At 43.6% G+C, this 12,562-nt stretch overlaps 1 protein-coding gene across 1 annotated transcript in view; it reads left to right on the forward strand.

The window, feature by feature from the left end:
• Positions 1 to 1,297: 1,297 nt before the first annotated feature.
• Positions 1,298 to 12,562, forward strand: part of vac14 (vac14 homolog) — a 42,062-nt gene continuing 30,797 nt past the window's right edge. Inside the window, exons 1-9 of the mRNA XM_084453238.1 lie at positions 1,298 to 1,456; positions 2,605 to 2,755; positions 2,898 to 3,065; positions 7,704 to 7,766; positions 8,266 to 8,373; positions 9,013 to 9,122; positions 10,101 to 10,222; positions 10,471 to 10,608; positions 11,073 to 11,216. Coding sequence (XP_084309364.1) covers positions 1,353 to 1,456; positions 2,605 to 2,755; positions 2,898 to 3,065; positions 7,704 to 7,766; positions 8,266 to 8,373; positions 9,013 to 9,122; positions 10,101 to 10,222; positions 10,471 to 10,608; positions 11,073 to 11,216 — 1,108 coding nt within the window. The 5' untranslated portion in view covers positions 1,298 to 1,352. The remainder of the gene's footprint in view (positions 1,457 to 2,604; positions 2,756 to 2,897; positions 3,066 to 7,703; positions 7,767 to 8,265; positions 8,374 to 9,012; positions 9,123 to 10,100; positions 10,223 to 10,470; positions 10,609 to 11,072; positions 11,217 to 12,562) is intronic.

A 12,562-nucleotide genomic window follows, 5' to 3' on the forward strand; every position in this document is an offset into this window, starting at 1 on the left:
CTAAGCCCATGGTGGCTTCAATGCGCCAAGCTGATCCTGGGGGCTTGGGAGGCTCGCAGGCGGGCATGGGAATGGCTCAGTGCTCGCTGCCCAGGTGCCTCTACACTGGACACAGGCACCATCCATGTGGACACTGGTCAAATGAGTCCCTGACAATATAACACAATTTGAAAAGTTTAATATTGAAATGGGGAACAGAGGACCCTGGGAACATACAGCTGTGTAACATAGGGACCCTGGGAACATAGGAATGACCCCATCCATCATCTACCATTAGACCAAGGGGACATCCCTGGTTCAAGGGGAGATACAGTTAGGGCAGGGGGAAATTCTAGAGCGTGGTTGGGGCAGGGGATAAATTCTAGAGCATGGTTCCAAACTACATCTGTTACACATTTTTAGTGTTTTTTTTGTACATTCAACAGGATGGGTAAGGTTAATTAGACGTTGCTCAGACCATTTAGCCCCTTATTATGGTCTGTCTGTACAATCAGATATTTTAACCGCCCCCTCCTCATTTGCACGTGACTTAGCTGGGCTGCGTTCAACATGGAGCTAGGCTACAGCAAACTCTGTATTCAACTGAAACTGTAGGCTATAATTAAAACTGAGTTAACTGAGCGGACGAATACGTTTTACTTCCTCTCCACAGCTTGATGTGGATCCTTCCTCAAAGGTTTAACCGCGTCAAGTGTACTGTAGCGGGCCTAACCTATAGGCTATTCTCCGTTGCAAAACGAATCAAAATGTTGAGCTAGCGAACGCGCCTCAGATCTGTAGCTCGGTGTTTGACTAGGGTTCCCTTAAAGGAAATCATGTGAGCCGGGAAATACGGCTACATGATCGAGCCCACAAATCGTCATTATCCGCTCCTCGAGACTAGAAAAACATCTCTTCCACGCTTCTGTCATAAGGTTGTCCTACGATTCCCAGAGGGAAGAGCGATTTGAAATAGCACGCAACATTGAAGCTAAGCGTTTGACAGTGTTGTATCTTCGAATGAACGTAAGCAGCAAGTTTGTTACTTCCATCACTTGAGCGTATCACTGCGAGCGTTGGCTTTACTGCAACATTGTAACAACAGTCAGCATTTAATTTATTTGCACGTGTTCTATTTTTAGTGTCGTGTAGCTTTGTATCGAAAGTGCAATGATAGCGTTTTTCTTCATCTAATAAATGATGCAGTTGTCATAGGAAGTAAACAGAAAATTAAAGCCAGCCAATCTTTACACTTTTAAATCGCTTTAATATTATTGAGCACTTGGTTCTATAAGTGGTAGGCTAAATTGTCAAGGTACTGCTGTACCTGAATCCGCATATAGAATTCAAAGCACCTCTCAACACCTACGAAAATGAACACCGAAAAGGACTTCACACCTTTGACACCAAATATCGTCAGAGCACTGAACGACAAACTCTACGAGAAGAGGAAGGTTGCTGCCCTCGAGATAGAAAAGTAAGTTGGTCAATCTTATGTATATTTGATATTGCTGTGGACGGTCTTGTTCCTTTGTTTTGTGTGTATGTTGAGGAGTGGCATGTCACCAATGCCTAAAGGTTTATTTCAAGCTTGATGAAGCTCATTGGTTCGTATGGTAATGAAAGCATGACTCACATATTCCCAAGAACATGAAGAAGGCTCCTTAAGGCCTGGCTGAGGGCAGAGGATGATATCATGGTGTGAATCTCCTGAGAAAGCATGTGACCTGTCATCAAATTATTACATTAGTCATTTAGCTGACACTTTTATCCAAAGCGACTTACAATAATTGCATTTAATGTAGGAAAAGTCAGTTTAGGCTACTGTACTTGCTAGAACTCACAAGTGCATCAACTTTCTAAAACGAGTGACTAAGAGCATAATCTGTGCAAGAATAGCAAAATAAAAATATAATGGGTGCTTAGGAGGGAGGATCCTGGTAGTTCTTTTTGAAGGGGTGAAAGATGGGCAGCGACTCTGCTGTCCTGATGTCAGTGGGCAGTTCATTACAACACTGTGGGGCCAGGACAGAGAAGAGCCGTGACCATGTTGATTGATCGCAGGGGCCTTGGAGTGATGGGGCAGCCAGTCGTCCTGAGGTAGCAGAGTAGTGTTCGGGAAGTATAATGTCAATTATCAATTGACATTCGTCGATGTTGAAAGTATGGTCCTTCTAGTTTAGAATATCTTATTTTAAGCACTTAAGATTAATTTGTAATAAGAATAGTTATATTTTTAATTCTTAAGATTAACAAGCATGTTACATCTTGAGAATGACAAAGGATTATGGAGAATTAGGTGGTCCTGCCATTGCCTGCTTAATTTGTTAAAATGCATAGGTCAAGTATGGTCTTCCTAAATGTCTTGCCCATTATGAAGCATTAGTCCGGCAGGACTTAAAATTTATCCCTGCCAGGGATAGTTAACTGTTTCTGTGTTTGTCTGGCTTACATTGCAGACATTCCTGTCCTTCGAGGTTGTTCATCTTAGATTGTATAGGCCTCTTGTCAATGTCTCGTCAATATCCATCTAACCACTAATATCTTGAGTCTCCTGTGTTCTTAACTTAAACTGAGTTTAGAGAAGGCCCTTTACTCAACTATGGTGTACAACTCTCTCAACAGACTGGTGAGGGAGTTTGTGGCTCAGAACAACTCCACCCAGATCAGACATGTGATCCAGATCCTGGCCTCAGAGTTCGCCCTGTCCCAGCACCCTCACAGTCGCAAGGGAGGCCTCATAGGCCTGGCAGCATGCTCCATCGCCCTCGGCAAGGCAAGTCTCTTACACCCACAGCTGCTCACTATGTGGATCGTGCCTCAATGTGAATACATATGTATGTGTTTTAGTTCATCTAAATGCTGGAGATCTGTGTGGGTGCGTTCATTCATTGACAATCATGTCTCTCCTATTGCAGGACTCAGGGCTGTACCTGAAGGAGCTGATTGAACCGGTGCTCACCTGTTTTAATGACTCGGATAGCCGACTGCGCTACTACGCCTGTGAGGCCCTGTATAACATAGTGAAGGTGGCCAGGGGGGCCGTACTGCCCCACTTCAATGTGCTGTTTGATGGACTCAGCAAGGTAAAAACGCCAAGGCCAAGCAGTGGAGTTGAGGGTGTATGGAATATCTAACTTCAAGTATAATGGTCACAGAGTATACACACTCTTAGGGCTATATTTGGCATGTGAAACCAGTATCGCTATCGTCAAAAGTGAAGACAGTATGAATATTTGGGAATTGTTGTGCCACTTGAAGGTATGTTTGCCAGGATTTGTGCAAAGTTTGCCTCAAAGTAGGTGGAGCTGTTCATGGGATTGTCTGGAGGCAAAACTCATCCATTCTTGCCATCATGGAGGAGGAAGAGCAGGGAGGGAACAATTTTCACTGTTTCCAAAACGACTAGTTTTGCCATGGGGTGGGCATGTCACGGATTCATGGTGTCAGTGTTGTCATAGTGTTGTAGTATCGCTGAATTTCTCTATACTGCGCTGAAATGAAATGAGTGCACATAACTTAGATAAATAAATATGAACAATATTTATGTACAACACATAAAATCTTTATTAGAAAAAATTACATTTCCTGCAGAAAATGCATGTGAATGCTGAACAGCTGAAAAGAAAGCGCATAAGCATTACTGAAAATGCATAACGTTAGCCTAAACGGGATAAATGTGAACTAACTTGAATGCATGCGCCATTTCCTTACCGTTTCAACTATACTCTCCTGCTCACTCTGGCCCTCCTCGGCCTTGTCATGTCTCTGTCCCTCCTCGGCTTCCCTGTCCTGCTCCTGGCCACCATGGTCACCAACCAACTCTCCTTCAAGTTCGTTTTCAACGTCCTGCACCTGTTGTCGCTGCAAAACGTCGGCTGCGGCTGTAGATGTTGAAGCAGCCCATGCAGCAAACATATCTGTGAATTTTGCACATTTGGCAGCATCCGCCTCAAGATTTATTTAAAAAAAAAAATTGCCCGTAATTTCTCCGCGCCCTCCTTGCGCTTTTGTTTATGCTTATCTTTATTCATCCTTCTCCCTCCACTGACTTTTGGCTCTCTAACGGCCCAAGCATCTGATACGTGAAACTGACAGAGGGAGGGCTGGGGCCTACATATGATTGGGCCATCCCAGTGTCAGTATAGAAAATGGACCAATGGGCTGCTGTCCCTGCTTTATGGGCCGTTCGTTGGCCCCAAAAATAATAACGTTTCATTGGCAAAAAATAAATAAAATTTTTAGATCGGCCCAATAGGTCTGGCCCGGTATGCCAGATTGCCAGTCCAGCCCTGCTTCAGGGGCCTAGAGTCATGCAAATTGCAACCGATCACCTTCTCAGTGGAGCGGAGAACACTCTGCAGTTTAGCCTCGTCTTTGTCTGTAGCGGCAGAGTACCAGGTGGTGATTGAGGAGGTGAGGATGGACCTTGATGATGGAGGTGTAGAAGAGTACCATCATTGTTAATGCTAATTCTGTCTGATATCAGGCTATCACTCCTCCGCTGGCTGTGTACTTTAATGTTGCAACTGTCATTCTGTGTTAAGTTACAACCAGGCCCCCAGGATTCGAAATTCTAAAGTAAAGCCCTATAGGACCGCGCCATCTTTGAAAAAAACGCGTCATTGATACCTTTGACATGCGCAGTCATCAAATGATGCGTTCTTGTAGTCCACGAACAGATTGCGTTCATGTGAAATGCCAATGCGCCTTCATGGCTCTCCCCACTCTGAGTTAGCAATGAAAAGCGGCTTGCTTATTAATCTACTTTCATCAAATATATCCTTTGGAAAACTTTAAAAAAAAATCCAGGCATCTTAGTTTTAACAGTATAATTGTGACTGAACACGTTTTGTTTGCTAGTAGGTGGTATTCATTCTGTTCAGAACAACACGATGGGCAGCCAGGCGAAATAGCTCCAGGCGGGTTAGCCGCGAACTTCATGCTGCAACGAGAGATCCCGTCTCTGGGTGGACAGCCGTTCAACTCGCCTGGGACTAGGTCCCCTGGAGCATTTTTCGCTTGGCTGCCCATCGCGCTGAGATTGAATTGAGTTTGTGAAATTGAGTTTGTGAGATTATGTTTTTAATGATTTTTCAAGGTGCCCACCCACATCCATTGTATGACCAAAACGGTGGTAGAGCAATTATCAGACTTCAAAAGTGCTAGTTTTGTCAACTTTTTAATCTGAACCATTGTATATGATCATAAGTAACCTTAAAACAGGGCTAAACATGATTTCCCCCTTTACTACTCCTTTAAATAATATACCTGGGTGTATTTTTTTTTCTTTTTTGTTTCTCATGTTTATCACTGTTGAATAGCCTCCTACAATACAGAGATATTGAATTGATAGACCTAAATTGTGTTGTTTCATTTATCATTTTGGGAATGCATGGGATTAACCAAGGGCATTACGTAGTATAATTATTTGGCTCTGTAATTTGCATTCTTGTACTTTACGCACAAGGATATCTCCTCCTGTGTTGCCTTAAGCGTTTGCTTGTTTTCCTCTGCAACTCTATACTTATTTATCCATTCTCACACTGACCTAGCCTGTTTTTATACTATGACACACCTGATTTGCTTGAGAAAGGCACACCTGTGGCACTTCAGTCAATTATTCCACTCCTTCACTGGACGCACCTCCGCTGAATTACGTATACTTTAACGCAAGCAAATTCATTAAAGTATGCCTATTGTTTGACGTTTGCCAATACCATTTGACCACTGCCTTTGGCTATTTGTATGACCAAAATATGATGCAACAACTGTACAATTGCCGTGAATTGGCTATTGGAATATGCCCATTTCAGTCATTATACCCAGACTCAGGCCTATCCTATACATAGAATATCTGTACTGGTAAAGTATGACCCAATGGCAGTCTGCTCATTGGGTCACTTTAGTTGTAGATGAATTGAGATGGGTGTTGAGAAGCACACGGTGCACATAGTTGTCTGGCTCAAGACGAAAGCTGTGGGAAGACTCAAGACGAAAGCTGTGGGAAGACATGAATGCCCTGCCATTGATGTTTATGTTGTGAGAATGTGTTGTCAGTGGCACGGCAGTGGTTACCTCTTTACCGGGCTATATCGCCATGGTAACTTATCCTGCAGCAGGTTATGTTCCAAATTATGGAACAAAACGATGAAGCACCGCGTGCTGACCAAATAGGCTGTGGGTGATGGGTAGAACCAAGCAAAGACGTCTTTTCATTCCATTTGTTGTTACGATCTATTATGCTGTGACTTATTAGCCTGTTCCTAGGAACAAAGAGAAATATATTTTAGTTGATCCATGCCTGGAAATAAATGATCTATTCTACACACAATACCTCATAATGACAAAGTGAAAAACGCTTTTTTAAAATTTGCTAATTTATTTAAAATAAAACACTAATTATCACGTGCATATGTATTCACACCCTTTACTCAACACTTTGTTGAAACACCTTTGACAGCAATTACAGCCTCAAGTCCTCTTGAGTATGATGCTACAAGCTTGGCACACCTGTTTTTGGGCAGTTTCTCCCATTCTTCTTTGCAGATCCTCTCAAGCTCCAACAGGTTGGATCTTTCTCTCAATCCTGACTAGTCTCCCAGTTCCTGCTGCTGAAAAACATCTCTACAGCATGATACTGCCACCACCATGATTCACTATAAGGATGGTATTGGCCAGGTGTTGAGCAGTACCTGGTTTCCTACAGACATTACACGTATTCAGTCCAAAGAGTTCAATCTGGTTGCATCAGACCAGAGAATTTTGTTTCTCATGGTCTGAGAGTCCTTTAGGTCCCTTTGGGCAAACTCCCAAGCGGGCCGTCATGTGCCTTTTACTGAGGACAGTCTTAAAGTCCATAAAGGCCTGCTTGGTGGAGTGCTGCAGAGATAGTTATCCTTCTGGAATGTTCTATCTCCACAGAGGAACACTGGAGTTCTGTCAGAGTAACTATCAGGTTCTTGGTCACCTCCCTGACTAAAATACTTCACCCCTGATTGCTCAGTTTGGCCGGGGCGGCCAGCTCTAGGAAGAGTCCTGGTGGTTCCAAACTTCTTCCATTTACGAATGATGGAGACCACTGTAATCATTGGGACCTTCAATGTTGCAGACATTTTTCTGTACCCTTCCCCAGATATGTGCCTCGATACAATCCTGTCTCGGAGGTCTACATACAATTCCTTTGACTTCATGGCTTGGTTTGTGCTCTGACATGCACTGTCAACTGTGGGACCTTATATAGACAGGTGTGTGCCTTTACAAATTATGTCCAATCAATTGAATTTACCAGGTGGACTTCAATCACGTTGATGTCCACCTGTGGTTAAAAACAATTATTTCAAAAAAACTTTTCACTTTGTCATTATGGGGTATTGTGTGTAGATTTTGGAGGGAAAAAAATAATTTAATCCATTTTGGAATAAGGCTGTAACATAACAAAATGTGGAAAAGGTGAAGGGATATGAATACTTTCCGGATGCCCTGTATGTGTGCTTGCATTCCACACTGTCTGCCTTATGCCTTGTCATGTCGTGCGAACACCACCCCTTATACAATGAACGTGCTCATACCTAGATTGGGAATACTTGGGTTGAATTTATAACCACCGTCGTGACACCAGCTATGTGTGATTGCGGGTGTTGGGTGTAGTCAAGATAGCTAACAAAAAGTTATCCTGGTTATGTTGAGCTTAGTGTTTATGTTGTTTACTCTCTCTCTTCCAGTTGGCTGCAGATCCTGACCCCAATGTGAAGAGTGGCTCTGAACTCCTGGATAGACTACTGAAGGTGGGCTATCAGGATGAACAGTGTAACAACAACATTGTCTCTCTACACACTGCACTATTCAACTGAACTGCAATGGCCTGGTCACAAGTCCAGTATTGTCTTGAGCAGTCCTGTGCTGGTAACATCACAGTGGGAAACGGAATAAGAGGAAACTGGAGTGATGTGCAACAAAACCTGCAAGGAAGTTTTGTGCGTGTGTGACAGCATGGATAAGAATGACACATGGTCTACACACAACAATACAGAAAGTATTGTATTGTGTGATGCATACAATTGCACTGTAACATAGCACTGAAGATTGACTGGCTGGAATTTCATCACATACGGTATGCTGTTGATGTTAGTGAGAGCTCAGTGGGTCACAGCAGATAAGTGTGACACTAGATCCAAAGTTGAACCCTGGACTCTGTTGCTCACAGACTTATCTTTTTATGATGTCACCATTGTGTTTGAGGGTGCTGGACAGTTGCTGATGATGAGTCGATGTTTGTGTCCCCAGGATATTGTGACAGAGAGTAACAAGTTTGACCTGGTGGCGTTTGTTCCTCTGCTGCGTGAGAGGATCTACTCCAACAACCAGTACGCTCGCCAGTTCATCATCTCCTGGGTGAGTCGATGTACAGCTGTTCGGCTGGTTAGAAAACCCAATAAGCCCCATTTTTGTTTCTTCTGTCCAATCTAAGATGAATGTTAAACTTTGTTCCCAGTGTACAATTCTAGTCTACTAGTCTCACAGCTGAGTAGAGTGTGTGTGGTTTTCCAGATCATGGTTGGAAGACATCTCCCTTGGTCAAAAATAAATTTGAAAGAAATTCCAATATGTGTGGGTCTGTCCCTGCCCTGACGAAGGCCTCTTGGCCGAAACATGTAGGCATTTTTATATGTTAATTATGAACTAGCCCAAGAATAAAGGCTTTTTAATTTTGTACCAGAAGAGCTGTCTTTAGTTTTTCCTTTTCCATGGTATTATGACTCCCTGCTAAAGAGCACCTTCTTGGTTCACCTGCCTCAACCCATCAACCCACTTGAGCACTCAGCCTGCTGTTTTGTTTATGTGTGGGTCTGTGCTTGATTGATCTTACAAGCTCAATGTAATCAATGTGCTTGTCCCAAAAACTTAAGCTCCACTTAAATGACACCCCAGGTAGACTTGAGCAAAGGCTCAGGATTTCAGATACTCAAATACTTTTGAGTTGTTTCTCTAACTGTTGACTATATGTGCATCTCTCCCTGGTCCCTGACCTAGATCTTGGTTCTGGAGTCGGTCCCAGACATCAACCTGCTGGACTACCTTCCCGAGATCTTGGATGGGCTCTTTCAGATCCTGGGAGACAGTAGCAAGGAGATCAGGAGGACGTATGATGACTCCTTTTTCTCTTCTATTTTTCATGAGGCCATTATCTCCTTCATATTCCTGTAACATTGCAGATTAGGCTTGTCACGGTACCAGAAATTCAGTAATCGGTACCGGTACCAGTAAATTTCCACGGTACTCTGTACCGATTTCGGTACCACGGCGTGCGCGCGTGCGAGTAATACATGCATGCGCGTAAAGTACAACGTGCATGAGTACCGCAAGCAGCAATTCAACTGAACTGTGTAGCGTTCTTGCTCGCTCATCACACGGCTTCGACCGAATGATGACGCGGTTATTTAGACAAACCACGTGACAAGTGTCAACAGTGCTACACGCTAGTGCTAGTGTTTTGTAGTGACAGTCTTAAGTAATCAATGAGTAATGTTATTGGGTTGAACTAGCGGTCAGTTGCGTTGGGCTCGAGGGGGTTCGACAAGGCGTGGGGGTTGTAGCCTAGATGACTGAAAAAGTCCAGTCATAATTCCGCTTAAGTCTTGCAGCACCTAAACTAGGTAGCCTCTCACACTACTGCTAACCTGACGGACTAGCAGTCCCTTATCCCCCCATTAGCGAAATCAGGTTCAACAGTCACTCCGCCTGTTTCTGGGATCAAAACTACTCGATAAAGAATCGCAGAGAAATGCGCTGCTAATAAACATGTTCAATCCTACGTTCAAAACCGGCCCATATTTTCACAAAATGAATCACAGGCAAGCGCTTGTCTTCTTCTACACTGCTGTCATGGGTGGTGCACTGTGATTGGACGGCAGCACGCAGCAGCGTAGAAGAAGACGAGCAGCAAATGAAATAGAAAACACGGTAACTTCGGTACCATGGAAAAACGGGTACCGTCAGTACTGCAGCAATGTAAGTACCGAATTAGTACCGAAGTACCGTGACAAGCCTATTGCAGATATGATAGAAATGGAAGTGAATACGTTTAAATATCTCTATAATCAGATCTCTGTGTCCCCAAGGTGTGAAGTGGTCTTGGGGGAGTTCCTTAAGGAGATCAAGAAGACCCCCTCCAGTGTGAAATTTGCTGAGATGGCCAACATCCTAGTCATCCACTGCCAGGTGTCTGACGAGTCCAAACTCAGTAAGACTACTTTCACATGCTAAATCATCCACAATGTTTCACTCTCTGGGTTCTTCCTAACCAATGACGTCTCTGTATCTTTTGTCTGCAACGTGGTAATATTATCTTCTTTATCTAACCCATTGTCTTCCTTCTCCCTTCGTCTCCCCCACCTCCCACTTCAAGCCATGCTTGCTATTTTTCCACATCTTGTCCAAAGGCTGCTGTTTTTTCTATCTTGACCAGACTCCTTTATTTCTCTCGCCTAGCTAATGACTTGATCCAGCTGACAGCCATGACGTGGATGAGGGAGTTTATCCAGCTGGCAGGCAGGGTGGTCCTGCCGTACTCCTCTGGAATCCTGACCGCCGTCCTGCCCTGCCTCTCCTACGACGACCGCAAGAAGAGTATCCTTCTTGCTTAGTCCACTTCCCGTTCACAGTCATCATTACTAGTAGATGCAGGTTGTCGTTCTGACAAGCACAACTTAAATCACTTGCGTCATTCTCTTATTATCTCCCTCTAATGGTCCGATCTCAAAGGGATGGCCGCTAGTGGAACAAATCCCAGGGTGTTTCCCTGTACTGGCATCCATCCTGCTTGTGCCTTTATGTGTGAAATCTGACCACATGGTGGTGCCAAACACTTCATTTTGAGCTTTTACATCAGACTTTGTCACATGCTTCACACCCCTACACCTCCAGTCTTTACATTTTAGAAAGTTTAAATTGTTTTCTGATTTTATACATTTTAGTAGTACCTTTCTGTCTCCTTTTTATATTTGAGTTTTTTTTCTCATGGGCAAAGGTTGTTTACAGCACTTTGGTATAACCTACTGTTGAGGTTGTGGTCTCTAACCGCTCCTGACCAGGCACCAAAGAAGCTGCCAGCGCCTGCAACCACAGTCTGATGAAACTGGTGACCCCCGAGGATGATGAAAATGAGGAGGATGGAGGACACACAGGCTCTCCCCCCAGAGAGGACAGCCTACCCAAGACAGAGGGAGACAGCAATGGTGAGTTACACAGATACTACTACTGAGTTACATGTTTGCGCTTTGTGCATTCAGCAGCACAATGGGCAATCGTGGTCCTGAAACATCTCAGTCCCTTTCTCCCCTACTTCAGTAAGGTCTAAATTGACATTATTCCACTCTAATTCCCTACTAGCTTACAGCATCCCTGAGTCCTACCCTCTGAAGAGGTTACAATTTATAACATGTGTAGCATTGCTCAATGACATGAATGGATGTTGTTCCACTTCCCATGTCTGCCTTAACCCCGGTCTACTCCAGGCATGGAGAATTAGCATGAGATGGATTTGTAGTTGTCAGAGATAGTGGTGCTCCGCTGGGTCTGCCTGTGTTGGTTTAGTTATGCAATGTTAAGATATGTTATCTCACAGTCTGTGTCCTTTGTCTCAAGCTCAGTAGCCTACCTCGGCATGCATTTCAGCATCTAGATCTAGGTGTTTAACCCCCTCAGGTCTGTGCTGATTTTTTTTCTTCAGCTTTGTGATTTTGGTGTTGTCTGATACTTCTCTAAATTTCATTAATTTAACGCACACTAGCTCCAAAGTGATTTATATTTTTATTTGAAAGACAATCACAGCTACATTTATATGCCATCAATAGTTTGATCAGTACCACATTCGGCTTGTAAATAGATCTACAAACACAAAAGCTATAAAGACATTTTTTTTTGCCTTCACAAATGCTGTAAAAACACACCTAAACAATAGTGATTAACTGTTTTGTCAATATGAAAGTTCTTCATCCAAGTCTTGGTTATGTTATTGATGTAAAAATGACTTAGAAAATCTTAGATATAAATAGCCGAAAAAATGGTTTAGTCACAACCGTTCCCAAATGTAGCAGGCTAATTAGCAGGCAATCAGAATATTCATTACCCACACCACACCTCTACCACACCCCATAATCTTTCACAATGGGCCTTTATCTTGGACAAGGTATGGCCTGACGGTTGTGGATGACAAAACGGTGACATGGCTCCTGGAGGTGTGCCCGGATATATAGCCCGGGTGACCCCCTCATCCAGGCTCGGGGTGGTAAAAGGATAGGCCCTCGGCCCCGAGCCTGGGGGGTAGAGGACACACCATCAAACCCACACAAGGAAGAATATATCCGATATTGTGAAATAACCCCTCAAATATGTTGCACAGCACAATCGGGAGAAATACTCAATTCAAGTGCTCAAAAACGGTTGTGAATTGCCTTTATATTTTTTACTGCTTATGTGCAGGCTAATTTTGGTAGAGCTACATTCACTCTGCAGCCATACAAGCCCCTCTCTCCTCTGGGAAAATGATAACCATATGAGCGTATGCCTACAACTTAAACGT

Source organism: Borostomias antarcticus, assembly GCF_949987555.1.
Source record: "Borostomias antarcticus genome assembly, chromosome: 18".
NCBI classification, from domain to species: Eukaryota; Metazoa; Chordata; class Actinopteri; order Stomiiformes; family Stomiidae; genus Borostomias; species Borostomias antarcticus.